At 38.4% G+C, this 17,480-nt stretch overlaps 1 protein-coding gene across 4 annotated transcripts in view; it reads left to right on the top strand.

Annotated features, from left to right (window-relative positions):
• Positions 1-17,480, top strand: part of VEPH1 (ventricular zone expressed PH domain containing 1) — a 168,259-nt gene that overhangs the window by 99,862 nt on the left and 50,917 nt on the right. For all 4 annotated transcript variants that reach the window (XM_081139204.1, XM_081139203.1, XM_081139202.1 and 1 more), the window contains 2 exons: positions 798-1,007; positions 1,603-1,997. In XM_081139204.1, coding sequence (XP_080995330.1) covers positions 798-1,007; positions 1,603-1,997 — 605 coding nt within the window. The remainder of the gene's footprint in view (positions 1-797; positions 1,008-1,602; positions 1,998-17,480) is intronic.

Genomic DNA, 17,480 nt, shown 5'->3' with positions numbered 1-17,480 from the left:
AAAATAGTTCTAGGCAGGCTCATATTAGAAGGCAAGTCAGGGAAGATAAATGCAGGCTCATTTCTGCAATCATTCAGCACCTTAGTGAGCATCAGTGAGCGATTTCTGAAGCTTTTCTGTAGCTCTTACTCTACCTGGGGCATGGTATTTACTTTGGGCTCCAAAGTTATTCCAGAAATAGCCCCTGCCTTTTTAAAGGAGGTGATTTTAATGACCCACGGAGTGTTTTTATAGATTCTGCTATAAAAAATATTTGGAACTATTAATATCATTCATGAAAAATCTTTTTATTTGACATTAAAATTCAGTAAGATGTTTCTTGTTTTGTAAGATGAAAGAATGACACTGATTTCCGTAAAATAACAAAACCATGAGCTTACATAATCCATTCAAAATGTTCTTATTCTATCAGTTTCAGCACAAACAGATCAGCACATGTAAATTTTCTAGAAAATGTTTGGCATGAATTTCATATGAAAACCATGCTTTTGGAGAGCTAGATAAAGAATATGGTAGATGACCATAACAACTGCTTTTTGTTCTCTGAATCCTCCAAATTGTTTCTAATGCAAAGTTGACATAGACATCAATGTTTCTAAGCTTCTGGCAGAATAAACTATAGAAACAATTTCAAAGACCTATGTTCGTAGTTGCTATTCAATAAATATTTGTTAAATGACTAATAAAAATGTATCAGGTAAAGCTTTCAGTATTGAATAACAAGCAGTTAAGAGAGCAATGCTCTTCCAAACGGGGTATGTGACCAGCATCTCCTGCAATGATTTTTATTCTCTTAGGAGAAAAACCAGTCCTGAAATTGAACTCCCTGAGAAGCTAGAAGGAACCAAGCTCACTGCAGCTGAAAATGAAGACCATGAAAAGCTCCAAGTTAAAATACAGGCTTTTGAAGACAAAATAAATGCTGAGACCAATACCCCTGGATCTATCAGAAGATATAGTTTGGGCCAGGTTTCCAAGGAAGAAAAAAAAGACATTAGATTTAACAGGTATAAATTTTGCTTGGCTGTTTTTTTTCAAGTATGCAATTCATGTTTGCTATTAGTTTTCTTATCACACTGTTATGGGGTGGTTTTTAAATATCTTTTACCTATAGTCACCCAAAGTTCCATCCTTTCATGAATGAAATGTTCTTTACAATGTTTTAATTATCCAAAGAAATTCACTTTTTTAAAAAGAGAATACAAATGGGAAACAAACCTATGGCTTACTTTTTAAAAACACTTTAAGTTCTATAGATGTGCTACTATTGAGAATGACTTATCAAAAGCCTCTCTGAATTTCTGATGAAAAAACTGAAGCAGAAGTAGAAAAAACAATATAAGTATGTATATCGTGTTCCAGCCAGTTTTGCCATGAAATTGACTTTTAAATCTTTGTTTTGGGAGGTGATCTAGATCTTCAAAGTTCTGGCTTATTACACAACTTGGAGGTCTATGTTTTATCAAATCTGTTAATAGCACAGATTTTCAGTTTCACACTCTAGAGGAAATAACTTCTGGCCCAGTGTTATTATTCTTTCTTTTCCTTGTCAGTGAACGGTTGCTCTTTACTGTCTCCGCCTTCCCTTTGTTTGTATTGTAGGTCAAAGAGTCTGGCTTTGCACACTGTGCTCACAAAGGGCATGAGTTCAGATGATGGGGAAGTTGTTGAGAGTGGAGATATACCAGCCAGCATCTCTCTTTCAGAAATAGACACACTTAGCCAAGGAAATAAGTCACCCTTTAAGGTCAACATTGATGGATCACAGCTGGGGAATTCTTCAGTTTCACACCCAAGTATTATACATATAGAATCAGAGAATCTGCCAGAAACAGTAAAAAAAAACTACCAGGAAGAAACTCCAGAGAGGACTGCAAGTCCCGTAGAATACCAAGATAAGCTCTACTTGCACTTAAAGAAGAACCTCAGCAAAGTGAAAGCATACGCTGTGGAAATCGGAAAGAAGATTCCAGTCCCTGACCAGTGTACCATTGAAGGTAAGTGCTCTGAACTCCCCAAAGTTGAGAAATTTAAGACATCATTGTGGGGGGGGGGGGGGGGGAAGAAAGGCTCAAGATGTCATAAATTGTATTTTCTGGTTCTTTTGCAAAATAGATCATTTTGAAACACCACTACATTATTTTAATTACTTTTCCCCCAATAAGTTCAGTCATCTTTCTGATTCTCATTTGAATCAACTTAAGCACGTCTGATTTTTTTGAAACTCAAGATATATTGTTTCTGGTTCCTTGTTCCTAGTATTCAGAAAAATCCTACAAAGGGGTCCATGACTCCCAAAGCAAGCTCTAGGGCAGGGGTCAGCCAGAGGCGTATTTCTATCCACATAATCATGCAAGAAACATATACACAGCATTGAGCTCCAATAGGTTTTTCTTCCATTCATTCAATGAGCATTTATGAAGCAGCTACTATATGCCAGGTGCTGTGCTAAAGACTGAACTTTGTGTGAAGATTCACCTGTGACCCAAAGAGACACAATCCCTGACCTCTTGGAGATTAGAGTATTGAAAGAAAAGAGTACATGAACTTTTTGTATTCACGCAATTTTTAAAAAAATATTATATGAGTACCAAATTTTCTGGGCCTCCTTACATTTCATGCCCTAGTCCTTCCTGTCCCTGGGAAAGATGATGGGCAGAGGGCCCAGGGCAGGCTCACCCCCTGGTCATGTGTTAAACAGGTCTGGGTGGCTGCTCCAAGACAGTGTGGCGCTAATTAGATCTTTCCTACAGCCATTCTTAGGCAGTAGGCGTGTTCTTCCCTTGGGATTTAGATAAAAGTCTTAGCCCTCTTCTTGGACTTGACATCTTTTCAGAGGCTATAGCCCTCACTGAAAAAGCCAGGTAGCCTATCTTCCAGAAAGAAACATAGTTGAAGGATAGTGACTCCGATTCACATTCACCCACCTAATGACCATCATCGCCTCCAGGTTTAGGAACTAGGAGGGTTTTTCCTATGCTACTTTCTATCCCTTCTCCCACTCCAAAGCAGAGGAAGAAAATATTCTCACACTAACAAAGGGAAGGGAGGTGAGTCAAGGGTTTAGTAATGACGAATATTATCATTTAATATGTCTGTCTGGAATCTGACATTTTCAAAGGTGTTTACATTCACTCGTTGGTTAGTCTTCTTAAAACTTTTCTTTAATGGTGACAATAAAAGTGATATTGCTCATATTCAATATAACTTTTGGATAATTAAGTATACCAGGACTTGGAAATAGCTAAAATCAATAAAACTCAACTAACACAAACTCTCTACAATTGACATTTCACTAATAATCTATGTATTTATGCACAAGCTGGAGAATTTAATATGAGAGGTTAAATGAATTTCCCATTTTGACAGAGAAAGTCTGAAGCAAATATAAAGTTAGCCACATTTCCAACTACAAGAATAGTTTCTGTTTTGAGGTTTTCTTGTTTTGTTTTAAGTTTAGCCTAAAGCATTAAAGAGATGCTATATAGTGAAGTCCTGCAAAGTTACTTCAAGCACCTAGTTGTCAAAAACACATGATATTTCTTATTGCCTTCAATTACTTTGGGAGTCTGAGAGTTAACTAGGTGACTTGAGGGTTTTTTCAAAATATTGAATGAATCCATCATCTTTACTTAAAAATATATATTTTTTCTTTTGATGTTTCCTATCAGGAATGACCTAAAACTGAGTGTGCATATTTTTAAGTTGACACTTTGGAATTCATTCATACTTTTATAATTTCCTGGATGCTCTTGGGAAATTCCTCGCACAGATATATGTGTGAGGGATGGAAGATTTATATGACTCACTGTAAATATATCCACCAAGAAAGGTCTCATGCTGACTGCAGGGGACACATTGTTATTATTTCAGAGATTGTGTAAACCATTCAGCAAAATGCTAGCAGTCATCTGGGTGACACAGTCTTGCCTGTTCTCATGAGTTCACTTGGCTCAACAATATCTTGCTTCTTTCCTTAAAGATTTACTGAAGAAAGATTTAGGCTTAGAGATTGCTATGTTTAATATGTTGTTGGTATATAATGTCTTTCTTGCCAAATTATGCAAAGTAATCAAGAAACAAAGGGAAGCATAAAAATCACTTCCACAACATTAAAGTTAAAAAGACAAATAGCCAGCAGGAAACAAGATCAGCATCAAAGGGTTAAGAATAATTTTATACTGGCATTACAAAGTCCATACTTTTATGTTTTTATAACATGACAGAACAACCCTTTAAAGAAGTTCTCTTGGTATTGGTTAGAATCATACACCAAAACTGATATTTTATTTCCTATATTTTGAGCTACAAAAACATCACTTTCATATGGTTCAACTTAACACTTCGGTAATAAACTGGGTTGAAGGAACAGGTCCCTCACTAGGAACAGTACAACAGAATTCAGAATGTGATGAATTAGGGTCACAAATAACTCTCCTAGCCCAGCCAGCTATCGTATTATTGCATGATATTGATCATAGTGGCGACAGGCAATGGAGTATAAAGAGATCTGCACAAATCTATCAGCATGTCTGGAAAAACTGTCAAGCCCCAGGTTTTATTGAGGTTGGGCCAGCCGCGTCATTTTGTTATGAAAGAGTCTCTTATTCCCAAGTCAGTGATTCTCTCCAGGGCCTTAGACACCTCTGGCACGGGTGCAGGTTTGCCAACCACTGCAAGCTATGTATTCATATGCAGAGTGATGATCTAATATCACTGCCTGATTACATTTACATACAAGACCCAAGGAATTCAGTTCATCTGCTAAAGGGCACGTGAAAAATCTGAACCACTGGCATTCATTTATGTGGACAAAAATCTTTAGAGGTTGAAAAAAACCCTCATGATATTGAAATAAATCCTTGAAAATCTGGCTCATCACTGGAGTCCCATAAAAGATGATATAAAAGCTTACAAGAACCCATCAATGCAGCTTCGGTTAGCTTTGAAGTAGTTCTCGATTGGGTGAAAATAAATCCCATCTGTACAGCGTATCAGCAAGCCTGACTTGCAGAAAGCTAATTTTAAAGCTAGTAATGTTGTCCATGCTCTAATAGACCCACTTGAGGTGATTTTTCTTGACTTGAACAGATATAAGAATATATCAATGCAAAAGAAAGTTCATTGTCATTATCAAGAGGCAGAGGCTGTTTTCACGATTAATTACAAATAAAGCTTCCTATTGAAATTTGCACATAGTCAAGTCCAACCTCGTGTTGGGATGACAGCAGGGCCAAAGCCAAGACCAGCCCTCACCTGGTCCTCAGTTGGTCCAATCTGGAGGACTATAATAAGAACACTCACCCGCTTAATGGCTCTGGGGAAGGTTTCTTTCTTTTTTTAAAATAGTTTGGTTTACTCGTGAGACTAGGATCATTTATCCATGTGGAGAATTGTAAGATATGGAGGCAGAAAAAAGTCCTAAAGCTTTTTCTCACAATTTGAGAGGGGAAAACATCAAATAGGAAGATGTTACCAATCTCCCGAAGCCTCATTTAATTGAAGTGATCCTTTGGGCCCACTTGTTAGGAAAAACTTTTCTGAGGAATTTTTCTTGGTGCTTTGAAATTTATCTTGGATTACCTTACCTTACTCACCAGTCCCCAGTTCTCCAAAGTGTGGATTTTAGTCAAAAGCAGACAGCTATAGTGACAACTAGATTCTTCCCTTTACTTTCTCCTGCCACACATATCCTGGTTCCAGTCACTGCAGTGGCCCACGAGAAACGCCCAGATACTAAGGAAGACCTACAAATCCTTTTGAAAAGTCCCCTCCAAATTACTCTATTGTGTTAACACCAGATAATCACATCATCAGTGAGGATATTACACTCTTAAATCCACAATGAAACATGTTGCACAGTCCCACTAGAGGATATCGAATAACTTCTTCTCGATAATTATATGTTCAAAGATGACTCCGTCTTAAAAAATAAAAAAGGTTTGATTTTCTTTGAACATTAAAGAAAGAAAAATGTCCTAACAATGCTATTGGACAAAAGGGTATGTTGTTTATCTGCATCTGGGTTTACCTGATATTTCTCTACAGATAAGATGAATATTTATCCAACCAGGAAGCAGCTTAAAGTAAAATTGGTCTGTACATGTACATTCTTGGGCCATTTTCTGTGAAAATTCAGGAGAGATTATCTACTTTAAATTAAATGAGTCATCCAAACCCTTTGAAATGACAGTTTCTCTAATATAGTGTCCACCTTGGTTATGTCCCTAGTAAGTTGCAAGGGACATACCTAAACGGAGCGTTTTACTGTAACTTACGCTAACGGCGGCCACATTAGAGGATGGAGGGAAGGAGGGAGGAGTCGGGTTTAGGAGCAGAAGTAGTTTGCGGTGGCACATTTCATATTCTTAAAGTATTTTCTTCTAACTGTATTATTTTTTAATAGGAGGTTATATGGCATTACACTCTTATATTTGCAGGAGTATTTTCATCTTGTTTTAGGGAAGTTCCTGTTCAGAGATTATCATCAGTCATCCGTTACTGTTGTTTGGAGCTGGCCTTTGCTCCCGAGCACTCAGTCTGTAAGAAATGGTCCCAAGCACTGAGGGTCCCGGCAGAAGAGTCCATTCAGATCCAGTTTGCCACAAACCAAATTTCAAGAAAGTGAATGTTATTCTTCCATTTACTTCCTTTATGAAACTGGCAGTATATGCCCTTTAGGGAAACAAAGTGGTCCCTGGATATTATCAAATCTCATTTATAAAACGAGCAAATCTATATTTCTGAGTACTGTTGGTGATGAAAAGCTAGTAGCTGGGGAACTAAAGAGAGATTATATGGCTAGGTAAAGGATTTCAATACGACAGGAAGAAAGAAAAAATATAATTTCCTCTTGTTTGTTCCACAACAACCATCAAACTTCAAGTGATGGTTGATATTTTTCCAAAACTGTAGATAATTACATAGTTGGTAATCAGGGGACCAGGTGTTTGATAATTTGGCAGGCATTTATTTATGTTATAGTCTATTTTCAGAGAGGGGCATGGTTACTAACTGCAGGTGAGCCTGTCTAAAGCAGAGAGAACCCTGTGTCACATGTTGGAAGGTATACTTGGATTGAATGAAAAAGAGCTAAGTGAAGGACACAGAATTCCTGGCTTTCCTCTGTCCACATTGCTGCCCTGGGCACATTAGAGACCAGTAAGAAATGATAAGATACAACTTTTTCTTTTCTTACAAAAAGATTCAGTGAACTTTTAAAAATAAATTGTTTTACAGAAAATAATCATTTTTTTAGATGAAATATATCCAACAGCCATTAAAATATTATGCCACCATTGAAGTGAGCACAGATGCAGGAAACGTAATGCCACTGCAGAAACTCTGAGTATGATTCTACTTCTCGCATCAAACTTCCTAATATCTAAGTAGCTTTTCAGATTGGCTTCTTCTACTAGTAGTATGCATTTAAGGTTCCTTCATGGTTTGGTAATTCATTTCTTTTTAGAGCTGAGTAATATTTCATTGTATGGATGTATCCAACATTGTGGTATCACACAGAATAGTATTACTGCCATAAAAATGATCTGTGCTCTGCTCTGGACCATTCACTCATTCATTCATTCATTCATTCATTCATTCATTCATTCATTCATTCATTCATTCATTCTGCAACTAATTCCGAGTGCCTACTACTTGCCAGCATCATTCTAGGAACTTGGGAAACATTGGTGAACAAAACGGACAAATATCCTTGCCTTCACGGAGACTGTTTTAGTGTGAAAAGACATATAATAAATAATAGAAATGGTAAGTAAACTATGTACGGTGTTAGAAAGTGTAAAATGCCATCATAAAAGGAAAAGTGGAGCTGGCTAAGAAGAACCAGGATAAAAAAAAAAAAAAAAGGAGGGGAGAGTTCTAGAGGAAACACATCAAACTACTACAGTGATTTTCTCTGAAGACGCAGAATGGGAATGGGGGTTGAGGAGAAGGGGAGAGGGAAGGAGAATCTTGCATATTTTAAAGGTTTGGACAGAGATGCTGGTAACTTTGACCCAGGTGAAAACGCCAGATGCCCCAGCATCCTGTCTAATCAGAGTCTATAGGATTGGGCTTCAGTCCCATCTCTGTTGTTAGGCAGTTTCAGTTCCTCAAACAGGTTCTTCATCTCCTTGTGCCACCACCTTCTCACCCTTATCCCAAAAGTGTATTACAAGGTCATGGATTTTCTACCTGTGCCCCTTAAAGAGCTTCAGGGGCCCCTTCAAAGGGCCTCAGACTTCCCTCTTTCCTTCTTTCCCTGCCCTGCAAACATAGCAGCTGTGAGTTAGCTGAGTTTTTATACTGACCTTCCTGATAGATGTTTAAACCAAGAATTCTATAGTTTAAAGAAACTTGAAAAACACTCAGCTGGATCATTTTTGAGGTCCTTTTTTTTAAGGTCCTTTATGCTCTAAGTTAATTATTTCTAAGCCCCTTATGTTAAAGCTGGCAAACTGTAAAACGTTAGTTATTTGGCCAAGTTCTTCATCAGTCTCGACTTTATTGCTAATATTATATCTCCATTATAAAGTTTAAATAAAGCCCACTTTTATTTCATGTTAATTTCCTGTTCTTTCACCAGCATCTGTATTCATCAATTTATTGCATTTTCTTGAGAGAAAATAGGCCAGATTGTTTAATACGTTTGAGGTATGTCTCACTATCTGCCAAGATTTATTAATATTTATCAAACAGCAAATGATCAATTATGATTAGCAAATTAATGCATTGTGTCTGTCCTGGCTGGTCTATTTCTTTTTTTTTCTTTTTTATGTTTTAATTTATCTTTATTGTTGAAAGTATTACAGATGTCCCCTTTTTCCCCCCATTGATTCCCTCAACCCTGCACTGCCCCCAGACCTTTACAACACTACTGTGTATGTCCATGGGTTATGCATAGGTGCATATAAGTTAGGTTAATCTCTCCCCACCCACCCTTGCCTTCCCTCTGAGATTCATCAGTCTGTTCCATGCTTCTATGTCTCTGGATCTATTTTGTTCATCTGTTTATTTTGTTCATTAGATTCCCCATATGAGTAAGATCATGTGATACTTGCCTTTCTCTGACTGGCTTATTTCACTTAGCATAATACTCTCCAGATCCCACCCTGTTGTTTCCAGGTCCCACTGTGCTGTCTCAAAGGGTAAGGGATCCTTCTTTTTTACAGCTGCCTAGTATTCCATGGTGTAAATGTCCAAGAAGATGCATGACATGATTTCAGTTTTCTTGCACTTGTGGAGACTTGTTTTGTGTCCTAACATGCGGTCTGTTTTTGAGAATATCCTGTTTCCTTGAGGAGAATGTATATTCTGCAGCTTTGGGGTGAAATGTTCTGTAAATGTCAATTAAATCCATATGATCTAGTGTGTCATTTAGAGTTACTGTTTCCTCATTGATTTTTTTGTTTGAAAGATCTATCCAGTAAAGTCAGTGAGGTGTTAAAGTCCCCTACTATGACTATTGCTGTCAATCTCTCCTTTAAAGTCCTCCAGAAGTGTGATGTGGGGTTTTTTTATTGGAACATTTAATCCATTTATTTTTAAGGTTATTATTGATAGGTACTTGTCTATTGCCATTTTATTTCTTTATGCCTATGTTTCTCATTCTCTTTATTTCTACTTCTTACTACAGCAGTCCCTTTAACATTTCTTGCAGTGCTGGTTTGGTGGTGATAAAGTCTTTTAGCCTTTTTTTGTCTGGGAAACTCTGTATTTCACTATCTATTTGAATGATAGCCTTGCTGGATAGAGTAGTCTTGGTTTCAGATCCTTGTTTTGCATTACCTTGAATACTTCATGCCATTCCCTTCTGGACTGTAGAGTTTCTGATGAGAAATCAGCTGACAACCTATGGGAGCTCCTTTGAGAAATCAGCTGACAACCTATGGGAGCTCCTTTGTGGGTAACAGGTTGCTTTTCTCTTGCTGCCTTTAAGATTCTCTCTTTGTCTTGAATTTTTGGCATTTTAATTATGATGTGTCTTGGTGTGGGCCTCTTTGGATTCTTCTTGCTTAGGACTCTCTGTGCCTGCTGAACTTGTGTGACTTTCCTTGACCATGTTAGGGAAGTTTTCTGCCATCATTTCTTCAAGCAGGTTCTCTAACCTTTGCTTACTTTCTACATATTCTGGCATTCCTATGATGTGAATATTGTTGTATTTCATGTTGTCCCACAGCTACCTTAAATGGTCCTCCTTTTTTAAATTGTTTTTACTTTTTGGTTCTCTGATGGAGTTATTTTTTCTACTCTCTCTTCTAATTCACTGATCAGATCCTCAGCTTCCTCTAATCTGCTATTTATTCCTTCCAATGCCTTTTTCATTTCTACTATGTCATTCTTAATTTCCTTCATAGTTTCCATTTCTTTTCTCATGCTGTTGAGCATCCTTATTCTGAACTCTGTATCTGATAGATTGCTTATCTCCATTTTATTTAGCTCTTCTGGAGAGTTCTTTTGTTCTTTCACTTGAGGCTTGTTTTTTGTCTCCCCATTTTGGCTGCCTGTTTGGATTTGTTTCTATATATTGGGTAGATCTGCTAGGACTCCCAGTCTTTTGGATGGTCTCTGGTGCAGGCCAATGTCAGATGCTGTTTGTGACTGGCCTTGAGAACTGATTGAAGCTCCCAGCACTCCTCACTGGGGCTGACTCTGTTTGGAAAGGACCAAGATTTGCACCAAGGTCTGTTTTTCCAAGCCCTGGGTCCAGAAGCAAATCAGGCAAAGACTCAAAGCACCCAGAGGCTGATTGTTATTCAGTTTCTTAATGAGCCTCAGGTTGTAGAAACTCCACAGGATGGGGTGAGAGGTTTTCAGTGGGTGAGGCAATTTCTTCCTCGACCAGGCAAAAGCTGCTTGAATGGTAAATGTCTGCCTAAGGAAGATATCCTCTGCAGTATGGAGGAATGACTCAGCACAGGAATCCAGATAGCTGCCCTCTGAGCTCTGTCCCCCAAGCCAGCATCCCTGAATTCTCCTCACACACTGTAGTCCACTATGCCCTCCCTCTGCCAGAGCCCAAAGTGAGTGGCTGCACATGAAATTTTGTGCATTGGCCCTTTAAGAGGGTGGCTGCATTTTCAGCCATCTCTCCCTGGCATACAGAAACCCTGCAGCTTTTCACAGCCAGGTGTTATGTGGATACCTTCCTCAGTTCTGGTGCTCTGGGCTAGGAAGCCCAGCTTGGGGTTTAGGCTCTACAGTTCTCAGTGGGAAACCCCCGTAGCTGAGATATTCCTCCGGAACTTCAGCTGATGCCTGTGGGAGCCCACTGGCTGGTCTATTTCTATTCAAATTGTATGGTTTACCTTACTTAATGGAAATCAATCTTATATCAAACTGTTTATGAGAGCCTATAAAAGTATATAATAAAATAAAAAAGATAATTCACTGAATGTGAGAAGGGGCAAACAAGAATAGAGAAATAAAATAAACCCAGTAGTTGAGTTATTTTTCAGAAATTTATATCTGAAAATTTTCACAATTGCCAAATGTGGTTTACAAATTTTCTTTTGAGCACCCTAGTGACCACAGTAATGAGGGAAACAAAAAATCAGTTAAAAATCCACAGTGTCCATAAATAAAAATATAATTGTTTACTTATTATTTGGTTGGTGACTGCTGTACTAACTGAAGATGGTTCATCAGAAGAGGTGTTTGTATTATGCAACAAACATGTAACCACTAAATATAACAATAGAGCAGTGGTTCTCAACCAGCAGCAATTATATCTGCAAGTTGGGAACTTTTTGTAATGTCTAGAGACATTTGTGGTTGTCATGACTGGAGGAGGAGAGGAAGGGGTTACTGGCATCTAGTGGATGCTGCTAAACCACCTACAACAAATAGAAGAATCCTTGACAAGGAATTATCCAACCCAAAACATCAGTAATGATTAAGTAACCCTGAAACAGGGCCTTTCTTCTCAAAATGTGATCCATGGACCAGCAACATAGACATCGCCTGGGTACCTGTTAGAAATTCAGATTCTAAGGCCAATCCTAGACCTACTGAAACAGCATCTATAGTTTAATAAGGTCCCTCAAGTGATTCATATGCACATTAAAGTTTGAGAAGCATGACTACTATAGAAATAAGACATTCCAGCAGGTCCCAATAGTAAAGAAAAGAATTTTCTTCCTTACAGTGAATTTGTGATTTAATTAACTGGCTTTGTTTAATCATCACCTCTCAATTGAGGAGATGAGTGTTTCTCTCAAGGACACTCAGACACCACCATCAGTCATCTGGACTGTTCACAGCACCCAATTTGTGGTTCCCATTGTCCTTTGGTTCTTCTCAGAGGATATAGGTTTTACAAAAGGATAAATTGGCTTGGAAGACAGGAAACTGTACTCGTTGGTATATGTTTGAATTTTTAGTGTGTGACCTGAGATTTTATGTACATCATATTTAGTTTCTCAAGAAAGGGAGTTTTTAAAAGCTTTAAAATACCTACAAATATCAAGTATGTTTCAATCATGCCTAGCCATGTTGTGTAAATGAATTAGAAACATATGGATTACATTTCCCTTAAAATATACAGAAAATTAAAATTAAGCAAAAAAAATGTAAGCTTTCCTAAACTCAAAACATCGAAAGGCAGTTTGAGACAAGAATCTATATGTGAACTCACCTATCATTGATATTTAAAGATTAATCCAATTTACCCTTAATCCTCCTAAAAGGAACTGAATTTATTGTATTTTGGACCATTTTTACTGAATCTATATGATTTTTTTCTAAGTTCTTTTTAAAAGAACCTTACAAATATGTAAGTAACAGCTATCCTTTCCAGTAAATGTAGACAATTAAGACTGTTCCTACATCCTTATCATATCTTCCTACTCAATTTATTTTATAGTCATACCAGCTCAAGTACAGTTATACCTTAGGGGTTTTGTTCACTTGTTTTTAACAAAGGCTTTGATTTCTCATAAACAATTGAACCTACAGTAGAAGAATCAAGACAAACATAGACATCCTTAGTATTCTTACAACATTGATATTGTATTATCTGGCAGTAATTACAATGTCAAATATACATTAAACACTGAAGATATTTGTTAATGTTTCCAGAAATTTTGTCATGTTAAATATTGCATTCCCTGGACTATTGTATATTTTTAATTTATGTGCAACAGCAAGAAGAATATTTTGTCTTCTTAAAGTAATTCAGTAACTATATAAAATTAAGGGTTTATTTGAGAATTTGAAAGTACTAAAATATGAGGAGATTTCCAAGAAAAAGATTAAACAATAGTGTATTGCTATCCTTGGTTTGTTAGTGTTTTCTGTAAGTACCTTTCATGTAAATTATATTGCCCGAATGGGGAAGGTAACCGATCTAAATTCAAATTAGAAACTGGTTTTTCAAACACTTGGAGTTTAAGAAATTCCCCAATGCTTTTCATCAAATAATGCTATTGTTAACTTTTGAACTCATGCACATTTTAAGGAAATGTAATTAAGGTGTTTCAAATTCACTTTCACTTTATCCATCAAGACATGGTTTGCCAAAATCTGATCCCTCCGAGGTGTTTTACTGATAATAGAAATCTCATCAAGAAATGACCTTTGCTGGCATTAAGAAGATGCCTGCATCAGATTGCTGTAATGATGACCCTAATGACTTTTGAAGAAAACAAAAATCTTTTTCTGGTTTTGGTCATTCCTTTCCTTCCATCTCAGATACTGTTAAAAACAAAACAAAACCTAACTTGACATGGAATAAGCTGGTTGTGGGCAAGGTTTGTACAGGGAGATGTAGATAGACTGCTCTACTCAATCATGTTAGGTAAGGTTGGGCTTGGAACTACCCATAATAAAGTAATGGTGGGGATTAGGGACCATAGAGAGTCTGAGAATTCCCCTTCTCTTTTCTAATCCAAAGTCTATACTTTCTTGGGCAGGAGCTGTAAATAATTTCTATTAGCAGTGCATCCCTTTGTATTCTCACCCTTTCTCCCTTTCCTCCAGACAGAAGGGGCTGAAGTTCTCCAGGCAGATGAGGGTCGGGAGACACAAAAACTTGAAGAGAGAGTGGGGGGGTATGGTGTCCCCAGTGAATGCACCAGTATCGTAACAGCAATCATAGTTAAAAGCTGCTTTTGTACCCGCTCACCCAACACAGGGCCCATTGTCTGACACCAGCCCAGGAGGAAGAGCAGAGTAGACTAACATTTTTAAAATTTAATATCTAAAGAGTTGTCAGATTTCCCTCTGTGAGTAACATTTATGTCACTGCTATATTGGACACAACTTATTGAATCTGGATCACTACCTTTCTTTAAAAGGATATTCTTTTGCCATACCTTAGTAAAATATATTTCTTTCCTTCCTGTGGCATTCACTTTGACACCAAGATTAAATGTAATGTTTCCAAAAATGTTAACATTTTTCAAACAAGTTTGAAAAATATTTCCATCAAGTCTTGTAATATTAATTATTGTTATTAGCTTGCATTCTGATCACAGGTTGGCAAACTTTTTCTGTAAAAGACCAGATTGTAAAAATTTTGGACAGAGACAGGCCATGTGGTCTCTGTTACAACTGCTTAACTCAGTTACTGTAGTGTAAAAGCATCAATAGATAATACATAAGTGGATGGGCAGGACTGTGTTCTAATAAAACTTTATTAACACAAGCAGTGGGTCGGACTTGGCCCAGAGCCATAGTTTATCAAGCCCTGTTCTAGACAATCAGTTTTTATTGACTGCCACATTCACCCACAGTTTTATGTTGTGGATGGTGTTTAAGGATTTCTGACACTCCTCCTAACACACACACACACACACACACGAGACTTTCAGTAAACATAGCTGCTTGAACACGTTTACCGCCACTACCATTAAAATTCCACTTAAATGATAATAAAAGAATTAAAAAGGCATAAGCTTAGGAGAATGGAGGAGAAGACAGCAGGCAAAGGATGTCAGCAAAATGTCTGACAAAGTAAAGAGATGCAAATTTGGCGGTACCCAGTGTCTATAATAACACTCGTGGTCCAAGAGAGGTGCCACGTGAGAATTTTGTATAATTCTACTAATATCTAGTGACCTAGTGTTGAAGGGGCACAAACTGCTTCTCAGGGAAGCTGGGTCCTAACCCGATGCAGTCGCTGGCTGAGCTTATTTGTGAAACTCCAGTGAGGGGGTGAGGGTGGGGGTGGGGGGTGGCTCCAACTGTAAACATTTGGTATTCAGTGAGCTCGTGGAATGAGAATAATCCAAGAAGAACAATTTTACATCAGTGCTTTCCTGATATGAGCTATCCTGAAGCCCTTTCCCTCCAACTTTCTCTCTGAGGCCCAAGGGAATGCTTGCTCGTACTGGCAGTGGCACTCTTAGGACCCACTGACGAGATCCCATCATGCAAGGAAGGAAGGGGCACAACATCGGAAGATAAGAAATGGCAGAAAGAAGGCTTCTGGGATGCTGATTTGCATGTCTGGGTCCCTGTCCACAGAATAAAGTGGCAGGCAGGAGGAGGCTGGTCGCTATGGTGCCTGGTGGACTATTCGAGTGTCTCGCTCCACAGCCCTGTGTGAGCCCCGCAGACAAAGGCAGTGTGTTAGGAAGTGGTGTGCTCTGTTGTGACAGATGCACAACTTCAAGGGCCACTGGGGTCATATAGAGCAGGCTTCACTAGCTCTGAGCCAATAACTTCCATCGCTTTTTCCCAACAAAGTATTTGAAAAATTGATGAGAAAAAAAATATGCAAAGTTGCCTGAATGTTTTTGAGACAGACACTTTGTGTGCTTTGTTCACTCTTTTGTCCCAAAGCAGACACTAGTTATAGTCAGGTCCCATTTGCTCTACTCAGAGGAAAAAACATTAGACTACTTGAGGTATTACCACCACCCTCACATCTCTGTCATTCCTTTGATTCGACCTCCTGTCCTCATAATAAATCTTCCTATCTTCCTCCTCTCTTTGATGTTCTGTCTCCTGTCCTCAGTTCATTGCATTTGCATTTTCTTATCCCATGTACATTCCTTTCAGTCTTTTGTTTGGTCTACTCTCTTTGAGAATGTCAAAGAACACCCCCCTCCCTAATATGCCGTACTCACAGACGGTGGGCTTTTCAACAGCAGCTCCTTGGAGAGCATCTCATTGAGCATAGAGCATCGTAACATCACTGAAGGCGATTGGAGGAAGGGGCCAGTTACTGATTTTCAGTTTTGACAGAAGGTAAAATTAAAATCAAACCAAATTCAGTAGCTCCTCCTCCCCACATGGATCGGGAAAGGCATAAAAATGCAAGGAACAGTGCGCCTACCCTGGGTGTGGGGCATTGTCCCTGCCATCATTTCCCACTAGATGTTGTCTGCTCGTGCTGGCATCTGGTCTCCAGCCTACTGGGTTTTACATTAATGTGGTTTCCTAAGGCACCTGTGCGCCCAGGACCATCTGTGAGGACATCTGCAGACAACCTGCAGTTCTTTACCTTGGATTTATGCTAAGTGCTAGTAGTATTTGGAGAAGGGCCAGAGAGAGGTAAGTAATGGGCATTGGCCATGTTGGACCCGCAGGTAGAGCTTCAGTTATCTCACTAGAGCAAGGTACATGGGAGGAGTTATAATCTTTAAAAGGAAATAAAATTAACCTTACCACCTTTTGTTACACTCTTTATTTTATTCTCACAGCACAGAATAGTCACACCATTTCCTATAAATTCGCTGGTCTGATGTCAGTTGCTTTGTGTGAATGTGCTCTCTCGAAGCTGGGGAACCCTTTGTAAGTCATCCTTTCTATGGATGTTTGGGAAGTAGACTACCCGGGCTGCCAGAAATTGTTTTCAAAGTTCTCTTCCAAGAGTTGCCAATGGATCTTAGAAGTCATCCAGGCCAACTTGGCTTTGAAGTTATCTATCCAGGTTTATATAAATTTTAAAAGAAAAGAAAAGAAAAAAAAGCTACCAGGTCTGGCGAGGTCTTTGAGGAATGGGTATACCAACCCCATTTTCCAGGTTTTTTCCCCGCCCTTAGGCCCAGACCTGGACCACTTTATCTTCACCCCTCGCCTCGCTCACTCCTGCTTGTCATTGATGTCTCAGCACAAAAGTTGCTTCCTCCAAGCAGCCCTCTGTGACCCCCTCCCTTGTCCAAATTAGCTGTTCCCATATTGTTCAGAGAGGGGGCCTTTTTTCCTGGTTTTTTCCTTCATAGCACTCATCATATTTGTATTTTTCGGTATTATTCTTTATTGTTTGTCTCCCTACTAGACAAAATAGGTAGCACATCTTTTATTTACTACTGCATTGCCAATGTCTACACTGCAGGAACTCAGTAAATGCATGTTGAATGAGTGAACTTTTGAAAATTCCTATGAATTTGTGTCTATATTACATTAAACCCCTTTTAATAATTATTTCTTCTAATGCTTAGAAAAACCAAATCTTTAAAAGGAACTCAGTCAGCCCTTCATATGTTTGGATATTTGGGGATTTTATTTTTTCATCTTCTATTCTGATTACC

The sequence above is a fragment of the Miniopterus schreibersii genome, assembly GCF_964146895.1.
Source record: "Miniopterus schreibersii genome assembly, chromosome: 5".
NCBI classification, from domain to species: domain Eukaryota; kingdom Metazoa; phylum Chordata; class Mammalia; order Chiroptera; family Miniopteridae; genus Miniopterus; species Miniopterus schreibersii.
Note: the sequence above shows the minus strand (reverse complement) of the source record. Positions and strands in the feature narration are given on the sequence as shown.